The sequence below is a fragment of the Blennius ocellaris genome (genome assembly GCF_963422515.1).
Source record: "Blennius ocellaris genome assembly, chromosome: 21".
Taxonomy (NCBI): domain Eukaryota; kingdom Metazoa; phylum Chordata; class Actinopteri; order Blenniiformes; family Blenniidae; genus Blennius; species Blennius ocellaris.
The window spans coordinates 18210735-18228920 of record NC_137670.1 but is presented as its reverse complement, the minus strand read 5'-3'; the positions used below and the strand labels follow the sequence as shown (position 1 = coordinate 18228920).

Here is an 18186-nt window from a genome sequence, read left to right as displayed (position 1 = left end):
CAGTCCATTGTCAATCTGAAGTCCAGCTCCCGAGCCTTGTGGACAACATCACGTCCCGCTGCAGAAAACTCCATTCCAGAGCTCTAATTACCATGAGAAAGGATGGGAACCCACCACACACACACACACACACACACACACACACACACACACACACACACACACACACACACACACACACACACACACACACACACACACACACACACACACACACACACACACACACACACACACACACACACACACACACACACTAGTGAGGCCAACCACTCAGGCAGACGATAAATCCTGGAACTGGACCTCAGCTGTAAATCAACTTGATAAGACATAAACGAGTGACGGATGGTTGGAAAAGTGCAGATCCAGTATAAAATCCATCAATTTTTTAACTCCCTCTTTCAATTAAAATGCTGATCTTCTTTTTTAGAAAGATCTCAGAAATTTGACTTAAGATGAGTCCAGGAAAAGGCTAATCCAGTTCCATGGTTGATCCGTTTCAGGTTTCACAGACACCTGCTGGGACTCCTCCTCCTCCTCCTCCTCCTCCGACAAGCTGAACTCCATTGAAATGATCATGCTGGGAGTAAACATCTTTCTCTGAAACTTCCACTTCAAGTGATCTCGGAAGTCCTAAAAAGAGAAGTTTTCTAAAATGTTCTCATCTTTAGATCCCTTTTTCCAGGCGTTATTCTGCTACTGCACAAAGTTTAGCCACGATGCTCTTTCGAGAACACCCATTCTGCAGCTTTGCTGAAAAAGCTGCACAAAAGTCAAAAAGTTTGTCCTGCAGCTCACTGAAGTCGCACACAATCAGCGCTGTGTGCTCCGCTCCAAAGTTCAACACAGAGGCATGGTCGCCATGGAAACAAGAATGGCAGGGGGCCCTACTCGTATCAAGCCAAGTTTTGGAGAGCCGGGAGTGGCATTACTCAAATGATCAAGTGTGTGTGTGTGTGTGTGTGTGTGTGTGTGTGTGTGTGTGTGTGTGTGTGTGTGTGTGTGTGTGTGTGTGTGTGTGTGTGTGTGTGTGTGTGTAGCCAGACATGACGGTACATGAGAATAAGTTCATAGAAGCTCAATTCCCAAACTACCAGAAAAACAATCAAACAACTCCCACGTATCAACCCGCGAGCCACAACTTGTAATTATTAATAATACGCTTGAAACAAAAACAACAAAAAAGCCCAGTGATGACGAGAACACATGTCAGCGGAGGGCGTGTAGACCTGAGCAGGGAACCAAGCTGTGACCATTTCACACAGTAACTATGTGCTTTAAAGACACGCCGCCGGTTTGTGTAAACCTTTTCAGCTTTGCTTAGGAAAACAAGGGAAACCTGACATTGTTTGGATCTTATTCAATCATCCGACCCAGCAAGCATGAAGGGGCTTTTACTGGGCTACAAGGCTGAGCTTCTGTTGGCTTTTATGCTACTGACTTACTGGTTCAGGTAGAAAGTTAGTCTTTCTGATGATAGAAAACAAGAAAAGAAAAATACTATCTGTTTATCCATTGGGATCAAAAGGTCAAATTCCTGCTTGTGGCAGGATCTCACAGCGGCCAGCTCCACGCATGGCTATTCCTGTTAATTGCAGGCCCCTCTCAGATTCCATGTAATGAATAGAACAATGCTTCGGAAATAGATTTTTGTCCTGATTTATTCCTGCGTTGAAGATTTACTTTGCACACTAACTGTCAGTGACAATTTACATGTTCAAGGAGTAAAACGCTGAAGAGTTGCATGCAAAAATGGGGCCCAAGTTAAAATCTACAGCTTCGTTGGAATGTCCTGACTATCTTCACTCCTGTGATGAAAGATGTGCAATTACCTCAAGAGACCATCGGTTTTGCATATGAGAGAACTGGACGTCTTCCATTCACGCAAACAAGCGGCACTTTCGTCAAACTAACGAGGACGCAGAAGACAAACGCGTCTTTTTGAGGCCTTGCAGGTGCTTCAGTGACTCACTGGGATGCAGATCACAGCCTCAGATATTCTACTTTTTTAGACATTCTCTTGCCTTTGGTTTTCCTGTTTGGGATTTTAAAAAATAAATAAATGACAATCTCCGTGTGAGAATCGCCCTGAAACGTTGATAAGGCTGGACTTGTGGGAATACGTGGTGCTGATCGTTGGGCAAGTGAAGACAAAGTTCCTGCTCGGGGCTTTTTCAGTTTTCCCACACCCAAACATGACGGAGACGTTATGCCGTTGAGGAATTCCTGTGGCAGACGCCGACTGATCTTCTTCATGTAAAAACCACTCAAACAAAAATAAAACCTGGAGTTCAATTGCAAACAAATGATTTTCATGACTGTATAACTGTTTTTCTCAGCCCGTGTGTGGGTCATGTAAAAAGCAGTAACCGTTCACACTGAAAAGAAAAATGTAGTTAATTTCTTTATCAGCGATGCTTGATAACGTTTGTTTACTGAGGAAGAGTCCAGACAACAAACTCTGGTGGAGAGTGAAGTATCACACTGCAGAACACAATAAATAGTCTGCAGGACTCCAAAGGAATCGTTTTGAACGCGACCGGCGCTCATGAACAAACTCCTCCTGAGAGAAGAAAGACCAACGACCAGCATGTTGTCTATTTTCCCACAGATCAACCAGGAAAAGCAGATAACATCGGTCTTTTTGGTTTTTTAAACCTGCAGGTACCAGTAGATCCTCTCTGAAAACTGAAGACTGTGCATCTCAGTAATGTGCACCTGTAACATACATTTATTTATGGAGTTGTGCTGCACGTTCGACGTCAACATCTTTGTGAAACACGAGTTGGAGAGGAAGTCAAAAATCCAAACTACAAAATAATAAACGTTGATGAAACTGATTATCAGAAGATACACAAGTTACATAGGAAAGAAAAACTGTAAAAGAGGATTCAAGAGAAACCAAATTATATTCATATCAAGTGACAAACTGAAGTAGGATTAACCACTGGTTGCTCACTTCAGGGTTTTGTTTTGGGTTTTTTTTAAACAGATAAGACCATCCAGGAGCCATGATGTCAGATGATTTGAGATTTCCTGTCTTAACTCCCAACTCCGCCATCCGTCCCTCCCACTGCCGGATTACAGTGGACGACGGAGCAGATGCTGTCAGATCATAGATGGATGACGACACATCACTGACACAGACATTTAAGTCTCCATACGGCAGATGACTGGAGTTCAAATCGCACAAAATCTTATGGTCACACAAGTGCATTTCTCCCTCCAACGTAGCACACTAACTATCCAACTCTCTTCGAACAGGATACAGACACAATCACTAATATTCATGATCATCATGCAAACTCCCCTGAGACTCAGACCAGGGTACCTGTGGCGGTGCGGTGAGAGAGTCCTGACCACTGTGGCCTGAGCACAATGATAATAGTGAGGAAACTGGATTACAAAAGCACTTCAACATGCCTCGGCCTCGTCTCTAAAAGCCTCGGCCACCACCTCCATGTCACTGCGTCGCTCCGGCAGGCACAAGGAGACGGCCTAATGTTTTTAGCTGCGCCATCAAACGCTTCTCTGAGGGCAAACCCCCTGACCGGGCTGAAACTGTTTAACAAGATTAACGGCTGACACCAAGTGTGTGTGTGTGTGTGTGTGTGTATGCTTGCATGTGTGCATTTAAAAGAAAAAAAAAATGGCGTCATCTCTTAAATAAGCTTCTGAGAGCTTCTGACTCACACACACACACACACACACACACACACACACACACACACACACACACACACACACACACACACACACACACACACACACACACGCAAGCACGCACACACACACACACACGCACACACACACACAGTCTCAGTCTCCAGTTAAGGAGTCAGTGCTGGCCGCCGCCTGGCACCAGACAGACCCCCACCATCGACACACCATGCTGACGCTAGGGATTAATACTCGGACTCCCGGAATGGATGAAAGGTGGGGGTCTGTGTGTGTGTGTGTGTGTGTGTGTGTGTGTGTGTGTGTGTGTGTGTGTGTGTGTGTGTGTCTAGGTGACTGGGGGAGGGGTCGTGGGGCGCCACCTGCTTCATCTTAGGCACAGTAAAGTGAGTCGAGGGACGGGTTCTCTCTTTCTTCAATACCTCGTGATCCTTTTTTAAATGAGGATTTACCTTCCGGATGGAAAACTGACTGATTATCAAGTCAAAACCACACAAGAGAACTAGTTCTAAACAATTCTGACACAGGATTTACACCTTAAACTGAAATGTGAGGCCACTTAACGTGATTCCAACATCTGACCTCAAAGTTTGGGTTTTTTTTTTTCTTTTGTTCTTCAGACTGTTTCTTTCTTCAGGAAGAAAAAGGAGTTAAAAGATAGTTTCACCAAGACGCTTCCTAAACAGGCTGTGATGCGAGTTGCAGTGATTTCTCAAAGACAGATCTCACAGCACAAACACACACACCTGAAACGCTTCGTGGCATTAATGTTCATATTTACACACCAGCCACTTTATTAAATACACGAAGCAAATGTACTTTGCTAAGGTACAACGGCGCCGAAGTAAATCCAGACCAAACTTTGAGGTTTGCTTTAAGATGGTCGACAACCTTTCCTTCGTGCTTTCTTTAGCAGTTGTGGTTTCACTGAACTACATTATTTTGAAAGGCATTTCTAATGCTTTAGTGACACTGAGCATAAGTGAGAGGTTGGTGTTGAACACCTCCAACATGAACATATCGGTGACTGAAAATCCAATCACAACATCTTTGTAAAAGCAGATTCTATGATTACATCAAATTAAATCAGTACACTGGGGGTTAAATACAAATAGAAATACGACAATGCATGTGAATTGTATTCATCGTCTCGGGGAAATCAATCAATACATCGGGGCGTTTGACCTTTCTGCCCTCAACAAACAAGCCGCAGGCGAGCGCACATTGCGTCAGTGATCAACAGGAAACAAGAATGAAAACAAAAACCAAAAAGACGCATAACCTGTTCTGCAGGTTCTTGCACCTGCAAATGCCTGACAGCTCACTTTTCTAAGAGAGAGGTGATACCGACACACACACACACACACACACACACACACACACACAGCTTCCGGCACTCACTTTCTAAAGAGGTAAGAGGCGAGTGTGACGAGTCAGCACCATGAAACCTCCAGCATTGATTAGAGGCGCATGTCTCGAGGTCGCCAATGACAAGGAGTCTCTGTTGACCTCCACACTTTTATCAGCAGAGCTTCAAACAGATAAGAACTCGCACGTTTCCTCCCGTAGAAAACTTTGGTCTCGCTGTTCGGTGCAGTAAACACCCAACGAGGTAAATCTACACACACACTTAAGTCCCTGACAGGTTAGTCAAACACACCTTCTGTCAGGTGACGATCTTTTTGTTGACCTGGGTTGTTTTTCCTGGCGGCGGCCAACTGGGATTTGAGCAGGGAGCTCGGCGCCGTCTTCCTGTAGAAGCTGTTGCGGTCCAGCGAGCCCACGTAAACGGGTTTGCGACCCCGTCTTGAACCGGCGCCGGACTCGTAGCCCTTCTCCTGGTCGTCGCCGTGCCGGTACACACCGGGATCCTCGAACGAGAGAATTTCTCCACGCGCCAACTTCTGGTTCTGCTCCTCCACCCACTCCTCACAGTGTGTCTTGCGAGCTTTTTGAGGGTATTCCACAGATAGCGATCGTAAGTCTCTGAATCTGTCCCTGGCACTACGATGGCGAAGTTCCTCTTCTCTGGAGGCGTAGCGGTCATCCTCGCGGTCGTAGTGGTCCACGTCCCTTCTTTCACTGCGGTCCCTTGCTGAATACTCCCTCCGCTTGTGGGAGTATTGCTCATCCCGTCTTTCCTCTTCAATATCTCTGTATCGGTCTCTCTCCTTGTAAGCCCAGTGCTCATCAACGTCAGAGTCGTACTGGCCTCTTCTTTTGCTGGCGTGCACCTCTTCATCCCTCCGCTTGTAGACCTCTCTGTCTCTGTGGTGTTTGTCTCTCTGGTCGTATTCATCCTCTGAATATCGATCGTAGTAACGGTCCTTTTCTTTGCGCTCATTATAGTGGAGGTCCTCTTCTCTACGTTGGTAATATTCCTTTCCTCGAGAACGGTACCTCTCCTTAGAGTCATAATAATCCCTGTCGCGGTCGCCATAAGGATCCGTGTCTCTGTACTTGTCCCTGCGATGGTACGTGTCTTTATGCTCGTAGTAGTCTTCATACTCACTGCTGTAACTTTCATGTTCTCTGACGTTATGTTTATGGTCTTTCCTGCTATCGTAGTAGTGTTTCTCCCTGTCGTCATGATCTGCAGAGACATTTCTGTCATAATGATCCCTGTACCTGTACTTGTCGTAATAATCACGGTCCTCTGAGTCTCTGTGCCTCCTCTGATCATAATGGTCATTGTTACGCTCATTTTCTCTCCCGCAATCATCCCTCCTTCTTCTGCCCTCGTCCGATTTACCATATCCTTCTCGAGTTCTGAAGTCGTCGCTGTCTTTTTCTGGCAGCGCCCTGTTGTACTCCTGCTGGCTGTAATCCTCAGGACCCTGATAAAAACAATGCTTTCCTTTCCATTCAGAAATCCTCAAGTCGAGATGTCCATCTTCTGAACGAGGGTGGAAGTAAACATCCTGGCCGGCGGGCCGGTGTCTAATCTGGGCTTGATGATCCCATTGTACCGGCCACGGAGCTGGCACATGAGCCGGAGGTGGCAGCGGGCCACCTACCTGAACCATCATGCCGCCATGGACTGGCACGGGGAAGCCTGGCACAGGAAGTGGGTCACCGGGACTTGGTACGAGGACCGGTACCTGAGGGTGGCCCGGGGGAGCCGCTCCATACCCGGGGTACGCCACCTGTTGCTGCTGATGCTGGAGCTGCAGCTGATGGAGTTGCTGTATATGCTGCAGATGGGCCAAGCGTTCCCGTTCCTTCGCCCAGCCGGCGTCGCCCAGCTCCTCCACGCTCTTTCCCCTCCGTATCGGAGCGCCGGCTGCATGGTTCCAGTCCACCGGGGCAAACATGACCGGGTTTCCATACGCCACCGGACTCTTCATGGCTCCTGTTGCATGCTCAGCCCGCCCGTAGCTGATGATGCACTTTCTTGTTCAATATTTCCCCCTGATAAAGTTCTGCATTCCAGAACAAAGCGCGGCGGGAGGCTCCACCTGCCAGGCATGTTGTCTTGCAACGCTCCCACTTGCTTTTCTCTCCGTCTCCTCTCCACTGCCTCAGCAGGACTGCCTAACCCGAGCGCCACCCAGCCCAGAGTGCACTGGAACGCGCCCTCCCTTCAGCCGTCTCAGCGAATCGTGGAAGGAGAAAGAGTGCAGGGTTACCGAAGGAGGGGCCTGCTCGGGTTAATGATTCAGTAGAGTCACATGAGTGGAGGATTAGCCCAACAGCCACTCCCATTGTTTCAATTGGCCAGCACTCCTCTTTGCAGGAAAACAGTCTGTCTGGAGATTTTCTTTTGGTGGAACACGGCAACAAACTTCACCGTCTGTCTTCAAGTGACTCTGGCACCATCTTTCCCAGTATCCTGTGTTTGTTATTTTGGCTCTTTCCTGTAGGTTTCAGAGTAAAGTTCGCCAGGTCAACGATGCGTCTCGTTCCCGTCTGTGGAGAAGACCTGTTTCTAACCTTGTTGTTGTGAAAATAAACTTGGTAGGGCAAAGTCACAAAACATTGACCTGCATACCTGTGAGGTAGCAACTATTTATAGGTAGAAGTCTTCTCTGTAAAATGTACAAATAACTTAATCAAAAGAGGTGCTGAAATGTAGAAAATTAGCAGAAATATCAAAATAATGTGACATATGTAGACATTTAGAGTAAGTCCATGGACGTTCAGAGGTGCAGATTCTTCAGAGCCTGATTAGGCTGAAGCAGCCTCAGAAAGAAAGTAGCTGCTGGAGTGTACAATGAGCTATTGTTGGAGACTGTCCCCGCTGAGAGACGAGACACGATCTACTAGTGTGAGAAAAAACTCCAGCCTATTCATGAAGCTGGAGTATAATATACCCCCCTCCCTGGACTCTCTATGAGAGAGGCAGGCCGCTTTAAAGAACCTGTACACATGTCACAGCATCAAACGCACATAGCTGTCAATTTCCTATCAAATTACAACAATTTCAACTTTAATTAGGAGCCACAACTTAATGAATGTAATTTTTTTCTTTTGTGAAGTAAAATCTGATCATGAAAACAGACCAACTTGAAATCCATTTAAAAAACAAAATGTATAATTGAAAGAGATATAATTGAAATCCTGACATTGTGTGTGCATTAACTACATGAAGGTTTTTGATATTGAGACATTTTTAAGTATACTTAAAAAAGAGTTTTGTATTTCATGAACAAACACTGACTTACGTAAGACCATTTAATGATCAGTGTTCAACATCTCAGCTTTCAGTAGCAGAACGGGACCGAAACTGTGAGTTTGTGTACCTGTTGCAGCTGGAGGAATGTCAAATACAACATTCCTGTGTGTGGCTGTGTTGGTTTATTCACATGAGGGTGTCCAGGACATGATCACCAAAAAAAACCAACTCAAATAAAAAGCTGTGACATGCAGGGATATCTACTCATCATCCAAATCAATGGATCCTGTGTCAAACAAATCCAACTGGAAGTTGAGGGAGGCGCTTTAATCGTGGGTTTAACGTACTGAAATGACTTGGAAGAACAGAATACAGGGAGACGTCGCCAACCTGCAGTCGTGTTCACTTCAGCATCTGATTGAGTTCTTTCTGTTTGAAACTACCACACGACTCTGAACAGGCCAAGCGCTGAAGTCACTCCCTGCCTTGGAACAATAAGCGCCCATTGTTTCTCAGCGTCACACTTCGAAACACACCCTTTAAAAACACGGAGAAACGTGCACTCATTTGCGGGCGAATGTCTGCATGTGGCCGTGTGTGTTCTGACAAACACCAGTACGATGACAGACATGTTTTTGAGGCAACAAAGGTCCTGAGAGAGTGATAGTTATATACACACACCTACACAGGAAGTACGAAAGGAAACGTCAATTCCTTTTAAATGAGCTTTTGTCTCAAACTTTTGAGCTGAACGTTACATATTTGGGGATGTGGGAGTCATTTTGGAAGTTTTCCACCCTTTGCCTGATGAGTGTCATCGCAAGCATGGTTCCATCTCTAACAAACATAGATTTGTGTTGTTAAACACAAAAGATATTAAAAAAATAAAAATAAATAAATATCATATCATATCATATCATATCATATCATATCATATCAAATCAAATCAAATCAAATCAAATCAAATCAAATCAAATATTTGATTCATTACTGTGAAAGCAGAGTTTGAGGATTCTCCCAGAGTGATGACTCAATGGAAAGTATGTTGCTGCGTGACCCTTAGAGGCACCTGTAGACACTGGAGCCTGGCCATGCCCTCAGGATAATTCTTTTCATTGAGAGAAGATCAGAGACTCCACCAGCATTGACAAGCAACGGAGACTGAATAATAAAGTCCAACAAAGGTTCAACCAAAATAACAAATTTAAACAATAAAACTACCACAATTCATTTACTGGTATATTGGTTTAAATCATACCATTCTATTCTTAATATATTGTTGAAGACTATATTAATGGCAATAGTACAAAACTGAATACAAAGAAGACAATAAAAAATATTTTTCATCACTAAATATTTTAACAAGTTCAGAAGATGGACCAATCACCCTGACATCCAAAACTGTGGTAAATATAGAAAGGATTCAAGAAAAAAAAAACACACACACACACACACATTACTCACACTGGACAAACATACTGAGGTAGAACTGAAGTGTAAAATGTTGAATACTATTAGCCACCTAACAGCTAGCCAAAGAAAGTTTACCAAAGCCAAACAGCAAGACATTTACCTCTTAAACTGGTTGAATGGCCCGTGATGAGTAAAGTGACTGAGGTGAGAGACGTACCTGCCATACGGCTGACGGGGGTCTTATGAGTGGGTCCAAACAGTGTAGAAAGTCGGGCCACACGCCACAACCACAATTTGGGTGGCACACGAAAGTGCGCCATGCTCTGTCCCAACTCTCCGCTAATGCAAATAAATCCTCAAATCCTCAAAAGAAAATAAAAAGAAGAAAGGTGGACAGAGGAAACTCCGAGGAAGGCGAGAGAGGTCAGAAACTTGGACGGCGAGACAAGAGGGTACCGTCTTTGAGTGGAAAGAGAGACAGAGGCCCACGTGGAGCGCTTGAACTCGCACTGCGAGCAGGAATGTGCCTCATGTCTATGTGAAAAAGTGGTTGGATGCCAAAGACAGCAGTGTGCACCCAGAGAGCATTAGGCAGTGAAAACAAATCTGACTCAATTAGCTTTGGAGGACAGTGATCCTTCAAAAAGCCCTTTCACAGGACCGTTATAAATAGATGGTCACCACATGGACATCATTGATAATGTGCAAATACAATATGAAAATCAAACAATGTCAATAAATGGCATCACAGAGTATTTGTGTCTGCAACATTTACTGAGCTCTTAAAATGTACTCGAGACAGTAAACTATGACAATAGTTTAAACACTTTTGCATTTGTGTGCGTCAGAGAGGACTGGACGGGAAATCTTTCTAGTACTGCCGTCTCACTTTTTGAGTCCTTCTTTATTACATCCTGCAGTGAGTGAGCAGGAACAAACCTGCAGGCGGCCAACATCAACGTAAAACACATTCTTCTTTACTTGTGTCTTGTTTTGCATCGTTTCTACGAGAACACAACAGTTGGCTTTCCCTTTTTGTGAACTTAAAATAGTGTTGTGAAATAGAATTTAGTGTGACACAACCCATCTAAAAAAAATCTATTGCTTCCATCGATGCAGCCAGTCGGAGTCTTACCTTGAAGCTGCTGCTGTTCCAAAGCCAGAGTCTCCAGCGTGTAGTTGCAGAACTCCAGGTTCTCCAGGGCCTGTACGCGAGCCGTCTCCTCCTCCTCGTCCTCCAGCATCGCCCGCAGCTCCTCCGCCGTGTGCGCGTACATCTCCATGTCCTGCTCCACCTCCTGCAGCCGGAGCAACAGCTGGTACCTCTCCTCCTCCTCCCGCCGCCTCTGGCTCTCCAGCTCCATCTCCCGCTCCAGCTCCCGCTCCGCCTCCAGCTGCCGCTGGATTTCCTGTTCCTGCGCCGCCGAGAGGTCGGCGAACTCGTCGCGACCCTCGCTGATTTGGTGGAGGTTAGCGGCCGGCTCGTCCGGACTGTAGAAGATGGGGCTGTTGGTCAGGGCGCCGCCCGCTGGAGGAGGAGGAGGAGGAGGAGTGCTTTGCCGAGGCGGTGGGCGCGGGGCCGGGCGAGCGGGTCTGTAGGCGGCGGGGGCGGGGGGCCGCAGCACCCTGGGACGGGGGGGCGGGGGCCGCAGGCCGCCGCGTCGGTCCAAAGACAAAGTGCGGGCGAGGCTGGATGCGGGGGCGAGCGAGGAGCCTCGGATGAGGTCGCCTTCGTCGCTGTAATCCAGAATAGAGAAGTGTCTGGAGATGCCGGGCTGCTCGTTGAGCTCCGTGGCGGGCGACGCGTCCCCAGAGGCACCGGGGCCCGCCAGGCCCTCGCCGTACGGAGAAGTCAAGCTCCTCTCCAACTCGAACAGCTGCTGGGAGAGCTTCGCCTCCAGGTCGCCGGCCGACGCCGCCAGAGCTTCCAGGGTGACGGACGGCGGCGGCGGCGTCCCGTTGGCGCCGCGCGTCGTCCTCTGAACGTGTGGCCGCGCTTCCGAACTGCGTGACATCACGTCGGCGTCACCGACACTGGCGTGGCGCGTTAACTTCCTCTGCTTGTGGCCCTCGACCAGGTTAATTAAGGCCTGGCCAAGGCCGGCGCCTCTGTTGTGGGCGGCGGCGCCGTCTGGCGGCGAGCACTGGCGGTGCTTCGCGTGCTTCGACCAACCGGAGTGCGAGCTGGGAAGCGTCAAGCTGTGCGTGAGCTTGGGCTGCGAAGGGGGGGCGCTACCGTTGGTGAAGCTGCTCCTGCCAGACGGCAGGCTGGGCCGGGGGGGGAGGCTGGGCCGGGCAGGGGGGGTGGATCTCGGTCTCTGGGGCCTGGAGCTTTGTGGAGCAACGGGTCTACGTGGCTGAGACTCGGGCCTGTTTCTGCCCTCTCTGGCTGGAACCTCGGCACTTTTGTTTTCGTACCTGCACCTCTGCTCCTCGGTCCTTTCGAAATAGTCCAGGTCCCACACGGTGTGGTCCTCATAGGGCGCCCACCCAGGATTGTTCTCCGACCCGTTGAAATGGCTGGAGCCGTAACGGGTGTTTTCCTTGTCTTCCTCTGGCTCGACCGCCGCCGTTTCCTTGGCGGCTTGCTGGCCGTCGCCCTCTATTTTGACAAAGCGATGAGGGAAGATCCCCCGCTGCCGCCGCAGCTCCCCCTCCAGCCAGCCGTCTTCCAAAGTGCTCACAATACGGATGCGATCTCCCACATCAAAGTCCAGCTCTCCGGGCTCCATGGCCCGAAACTCATACAGAGCTACTCCAAAGACACCGTCCTCCTCCTCCTCCTCCTCCTCCTCCTCTTCCTCCTCTTCCTCCTCTTCCTCCTCTTCCTCCTCTTGCTTTTCTTCAGCAGCAGCCCTCTGTTCCTCTTCCTCTCCTAGAAAACCCTCACCTTCTTCCATGCCCTCCTCCTCTCCAGCGTCATAAGTGTCCTCGTAGGTGAAATCTTCAACGCCGTCGTTCAGGTAGCGGCAGTCGGCGGGCTGCCGGGGAGAGCGGAGAGGACCGAGGAGCTCCACGAAGCCCTCCGGGAAGATTCCCCGGCGGCCCCCCAGCTCCCCCTGGAACCAGCCGGGCTCGGGCAGGCCCGTGATGAGGATCAGGTCGCCCTCGCGGAAGTCCAGCTCCTCGTTGAGCTGAGCATGAAGGTTCATGAGAGCCAGGGCCTGGCCCAGGGCGTGAGGCGGGAGCTCGGAGGCCTGGGCCTGAGCCGAGCGCTCCGACAGCTGGCGGGAGCGGCCGGAGAGGTTCAGCTCCTTGACGCAGGACGTGGGGAAGAGTCCGCGGACGCCCCACGCGTTACAGCCCCGCTGCCAGGCCTCCTCGGAGCCTCCGGCCTCGGCGACCACCACGTCCCCTACGACGGAACAGAGAGCATTTCACTTTACATTCAGGGCAGAGTTCAGTTGGGGAATGGTTTCTTCTTCTAAAGTGTTTCACACTGTGCAGAAGTTTTAGGCTGGTGTGATACAACGCTACTCATTGATGATGTAAAACCAGAAGCAAAGCGCCAAAAAGGACCTTCAAGTTATGATGTGATGAGCTAAACCTAATACAGTCAGTCAGTGATACAAAGATCTGAATCAGACTGCTGTTCCTTAGAAAACAACATTTTATTTCATTGAATACAGGTTCCTCTCCAGCTAATTGCCTTAAAAATTTGCCTTTTAAAAAAAAACAAAAAACACCACCACTACCACCACCACCACTACCACTACCACACATGCACACCTTCAGAAAGGTCCTGTATAAATAATGAATAACATGAAGATGACCGACAAAGACACAGCAATACGATTGCGTAATATGACAGTGAAAAACACAAACTTGTACACTACAAGTTCACACACCTCCACACTGAGTCTTTTGTTTTCACGTAGATGTTTCTAATGAAACCAAAAGGGCAATCTGAATTTATGATTGTAACTTATTTAATGATCATTTTGCACGTTGTGTGGATAAAAACCTGTGTTTGAAACTTGAGACCAGGTGACTTTACTGATATTATAAAGAAGCTCACAAGTCCTTTTGTTTTTGTTTTTGGGTTTTTTTTCCAGATTAGCTTTGTTATTGCATTTTTGATTACTTTGCTTGGGGGGGTCTAACGTACAACAGGGGAATGAGGGATTACAGGAATTGTGACTGGTCCAAGCAGAAGTCATGGAGGCCACATTCCACAGACCTGTGGCTCCACCTCCCATTGTGTCTGTGACCAGCGCTGAACATGGCCCTCAGGATTGTGGAAAACCCTACTGGAAATGAACATTTCCACTCTCAGACAGACAATAATCACAGTTTCCTTTGCATCCCCTGATCTGGGATGTTTCATTCGGCTATTGCAGTATAAAAACACACGAAAGCAAAGTGACTAAAGTTGATCAATTGTTTTGTTTTTTATCGCCTGAAAGAGCAGCTAATTGCCTTAAAATAATAAACTAGTGAGATTGTTTTAAAGTTCAGTTTAATCCTGATAAGTTCTACAACTACCGCTTCTACTTACCGTCTGACAAAACTAAATTAAAGAAGTTTACCAAAACAAAGACTCTCTGCAAATATTGCTGCTGCATCCTTGAAAGTGGTATGAATGGAAAAAATAAGAATAAAACGACACAATCTCAAACATCAATCATGAAAGCAGTAATCTCAAAAGAAAGAAGAAAACGATGAACGAGAGCATGTTTGTTTGAAGTTTGTCCTCTGAGGACATCTAGTGGAGAGATCTGGAAGTAAAATGTTTACCAACAGTCTGAGGGAGCGCTAAAGTGCTTTATGCCCCCAAAATGATTCAAATATTATTTTAATCCCATAGCTTTAATAATTATGCAAATATATGCAATATGCAAATGCAAATATAAGCCAAGAAAATCTCATTGAAATGTGAAATTTGGACAAAGCCTTTAAATCTGCAAGGGGCAAATTTCAACAGCAGCTTTAAATTGATATGTAAAGTAAATTATTCTAAAAGGATATGTTTTGTAATTTTGTACGTCTCACATTTAAGCCTCATTTGTTTTTTAAGTGTCAAAAAACCTAAAACAATCAAATTTAGTTTTTAATACATTATTAGAATATGTCCGTCTTTCTCTGAAGCATCATGACATTGTCACATGTCCACCAAGAATATAATCAGCTGAAAATTAGATATTAACTTTTAACAATATTGTGTGGAAAAAAAAGACTCCCACTATCAGGTCACAACACAAAACAACACAAAACAAACGTTTACCTGAGCGCCGCAACATCAACAAGCAGCATTAAGCTAAACGAGAGAACATGAGTTGTTAGAGTGAACAAAGCAGAGGGACAGAAAGCAGCCGTGAGGGTAAAAACAGTCCTAATGAAGCAGTCCTGCATGTGTATACCTCTCTTCAGGGAGAGACTGCCCGGCTCCGCTGAGGAGAAATCACTGATGCACACCACGAGTGGGTCTCCGGGCTTGGTGCTGGGAATAGTGACCTCCTCCACAAACGTGCTGGGGAACTGACCTGCAGGACGACACGGTGGACACGTGACGTCAGTCAACCGAAAGAGAAACCCATGCTCTTTGTTTCCCCAAGTCAAAACAACCTCAAGTGTTGCAACTTTCCAATTTCCTCTTCTCCACCATGACTCACATCCAGTGACTTGTGAACATTCACACAGTGTCGGGACGATTTGCAGATGAGAACTAAAGTCTGAGTGGGACGTGTCCCGAAAGCTGAATGAAGACGAGCCACGGACACCAGTACAGTAGAACGATTGCCAAAGAAACCACTGACAAATCCAGAACAAAAAGGAGTCGCGATGGCTTTTTATGACACGTCAGTTCAAATCCTTCGTACCTGTGACGCCATCTTTGTTGCCGAGCAACCAGAACTCGTCCACCACGCCGAGCACCTCGATGACGTCGCCGGTGAAGAGGGGCAGCTCCTCGGAGACGCTGGGCAGGAACTCGAACACGGCACGCACCACCGACCCCGCTTCCATCACTCATTACCTGCCGGGGGAGGGGGAGGGGGAGAAATGTGGTGAAAACACAACTTCCACACTTCCTCATGGTAAAAACCAGGATCCACATGGATCCACGACGAGTAGAAGAAAGAAAAACCAAAGTGCAGGACTTCTGTTTGTTGCTTTCTGTACAAGGCGCCATTTAAAATCCTCCTTATTCAAACCAACAGGCTTTCATGAATTAGCGAGTGAAACGGACTGTGAGAGCGTGAGAAACCTGCGACAGAAAGAAAGAAAGAAAGGAAGAAAGAAAGAAAGAAAGGAAGAAAGAAAGAAAGAGGTCTAATTAAAGCAGCTGAAGGACACTCCTTCCCACTTTTCCTTCCCTCTCCTGTTTCTCCGCCGTCTCCTGTGGAAACTCAGTTTATGGGATGGAAACTCACTTCAGGTACATTATTCATACCACACACACATTTTCCTGGTGGTGGAGTGGATTTTCTAATCAAATCATCAGAATCTATGTGTCTGTCATGTAAAAGCGTCATACTGTGGCGTGTGACTGTTTCAGTTTGCTTACAATTGTAAAATGTAAACAAACCACAACCTTTTTTTTATTTAATTTAAAAAGAATTAAAAAGCAAAACAAAATTAAATTAAATAAAAAATGTTATTAAATTAAATAAACCATTAAACAATCTATTGGAAGAGGAAGGATTATCTCCCGTTTACCAACAAGTGTCTGTCTGACATTACTGCAAAGTTTTAATTCAACAACCACACTTCTGGTTGGCAAACAAAACAATAATCATCGTGATTAGTTGTAATTTGAAACCGTTTGCTGATCTGACGCCACATGTGTTTGCAATTAAAGCCCCCTCCATAGCTGGACAAGAAAACCCCAATCACTAATGTAGGAGGGAAAAAATAAATAGAAAGAAACATCAAAACAGCAATCGTACAAATTTGTGGTGGATTTTCCTAAAAAGAAAAGCAGAAAAGCAGAAAGTGAGCAGCCCTGGAGCGTCGCTATCTGGAAACACTAACCACAGGTGGGGATGGAGGAACGAGAGAAGAGGGCTGCAGTTTGCCTCCGTCAAAGAGGCTTCTGTTAGGAGGTCAATGGAGCTGCTGGGGGGGTGTGTGGGGGGGGGGGGGGGGCCTCCAGCCATCGGTCAGGTTATCCCGGATGTGGCTGAGCAGCAGGCGAATGACGGCAGAGGAGAGAAAACACCTGAATGTTCTCCTGCGTGTGGCTGGTTGCTTGGTTGACCACTAAACCACAACGCTTTTTCCTAACAAGCACGCCGTGTGGCGGCTCGCCGTGTGGCGGCTCACCGTGTGGCGGCTCGCTATGGACTCCACACCACCCCAGTGAAACACGAGCCCAGGCTGTAACTAATGCAAGTCAAGAGGCCGAGGCCGAGCGGCGGCTAAAGACAACCTGAACATGAAGCACAATGTGGCTGCTGTTCATCTCCTGTGACAGACGACTCGTCTTCACAAGTGCAGTCATGGGGAATGTTGGACAATATGTCAAAAACAGCAATGACTGAAGTATCACCGGATAACACTTCATCAATAACATCAGTGGTTCCCAAACTTCTTGGTCTGAAATAGGTTTTTTTTCCCCTCAAGCAACTTAACAGTGTATTTATGTTCAGTGTAACACGATGGGGGGTTGTTGGGAACATATTGCTTCATATTATGCTTCGCGTTTACATGAGAAGCTCAGTCTCAGGACCCGTTTCCATGACAACGTTTCACATGACAACACCTAATCCGTTAAAAAAAAAAAAGAGTGCATTTACAATGCATCAGCAGCAGACACACTGCCGGGAATATGGACCGTGAGCCAAACCGCTCTGGGACCGCCATGTTTGTTTACAATCATTGTGGGTTTCTACTGTTGCAGTCGTACTTCTCGGTACAAAAAGGGGGGGTTCGGTGTAACAGACTGAACACAGGCAGTACTTTTGCTGCTAAAACCAGTTTGAGTAGCAGCAGCAGCTCCATTTAGTTCAGTTTAAGGCGACGAGCCTCCAGACGTCATTTGGACGGTTAATCTTCAAAAAGTAGTGTCCAGGTTGCTGAAAGACGTCTAACTTATGTGTCCCGCAGAACCTCGGGACGAGGAACCCAGGAAGAGCGGATAGATATTCCAGCACGGAGTGGTTTGAACTGTTAACGCACCTTAATGGAAAGAAAAAAGCCTCAGAAATCACCAAGCAAGTGGTTATATAGGCTTTTTTGGTTTTTTTTACATTTGACTGTATTTTGCAGCAGAATGTTTAATTAAAATTGACTTTATGTTGAGATTGTTGTCATTTTGAGTACTAATTGTGTGATCTTGCAAAATTCAAAAGTTATTATAGCATTACTTTACCAGTCCAGCCACTCAAGAAGAAACTGGACTGTATGTGGCTTCTGAAGTTAAATTTAATTTAATATTTATTTTGTACACCTCTCTGTAGTCATTATCTTCATGTATAGCTTTACATTGTTTCAGTTATGTGTAGACATGGGGCCGATCCTATCCAGTACCGGGTTCTGAT

At 46.7% G+C, this 18186-nt stretch overlaps 1 protein-coding gene across 4 annotated transcripts in view; it reads right to left on the bottom strand.

Annotated features, from left to right (window-relative positions):
• dnmbp (dynamin binding protein) overlaps positions 1–18186 on the bottom strand; it is a 47519-nt gene that overhangs the window by 14579 nt on the left and 14754 nt on the right. For 2 of the 4 annotated variants that reach the window (XM_080517582.1, XM_080517584.1), the window contains exons 2-4: positions 15526–15680; positions 15067–15189; positions 10842–13061 (exon numbers count right to left, since the gene is read on the bottom strand). In XM_080517582.1, the coding sequence (XP_080373708.1) occupies positions 10842–13061; positions 15067–15189; positions 15526–15670 (2488 nt within the window). In that variant the 5' untranslated portion in view covers positions 15671–15680. Of the gene's footprint in view, positions 1–5338; positions 7188–10841; positions 13062–15066; positions 15190–15525; positions 15736–18186 lie in introns of those variants that run through there. The other 2 variants (XM_080517583.1, XM_080517585.1) reach the window with 2 other exon arrangements.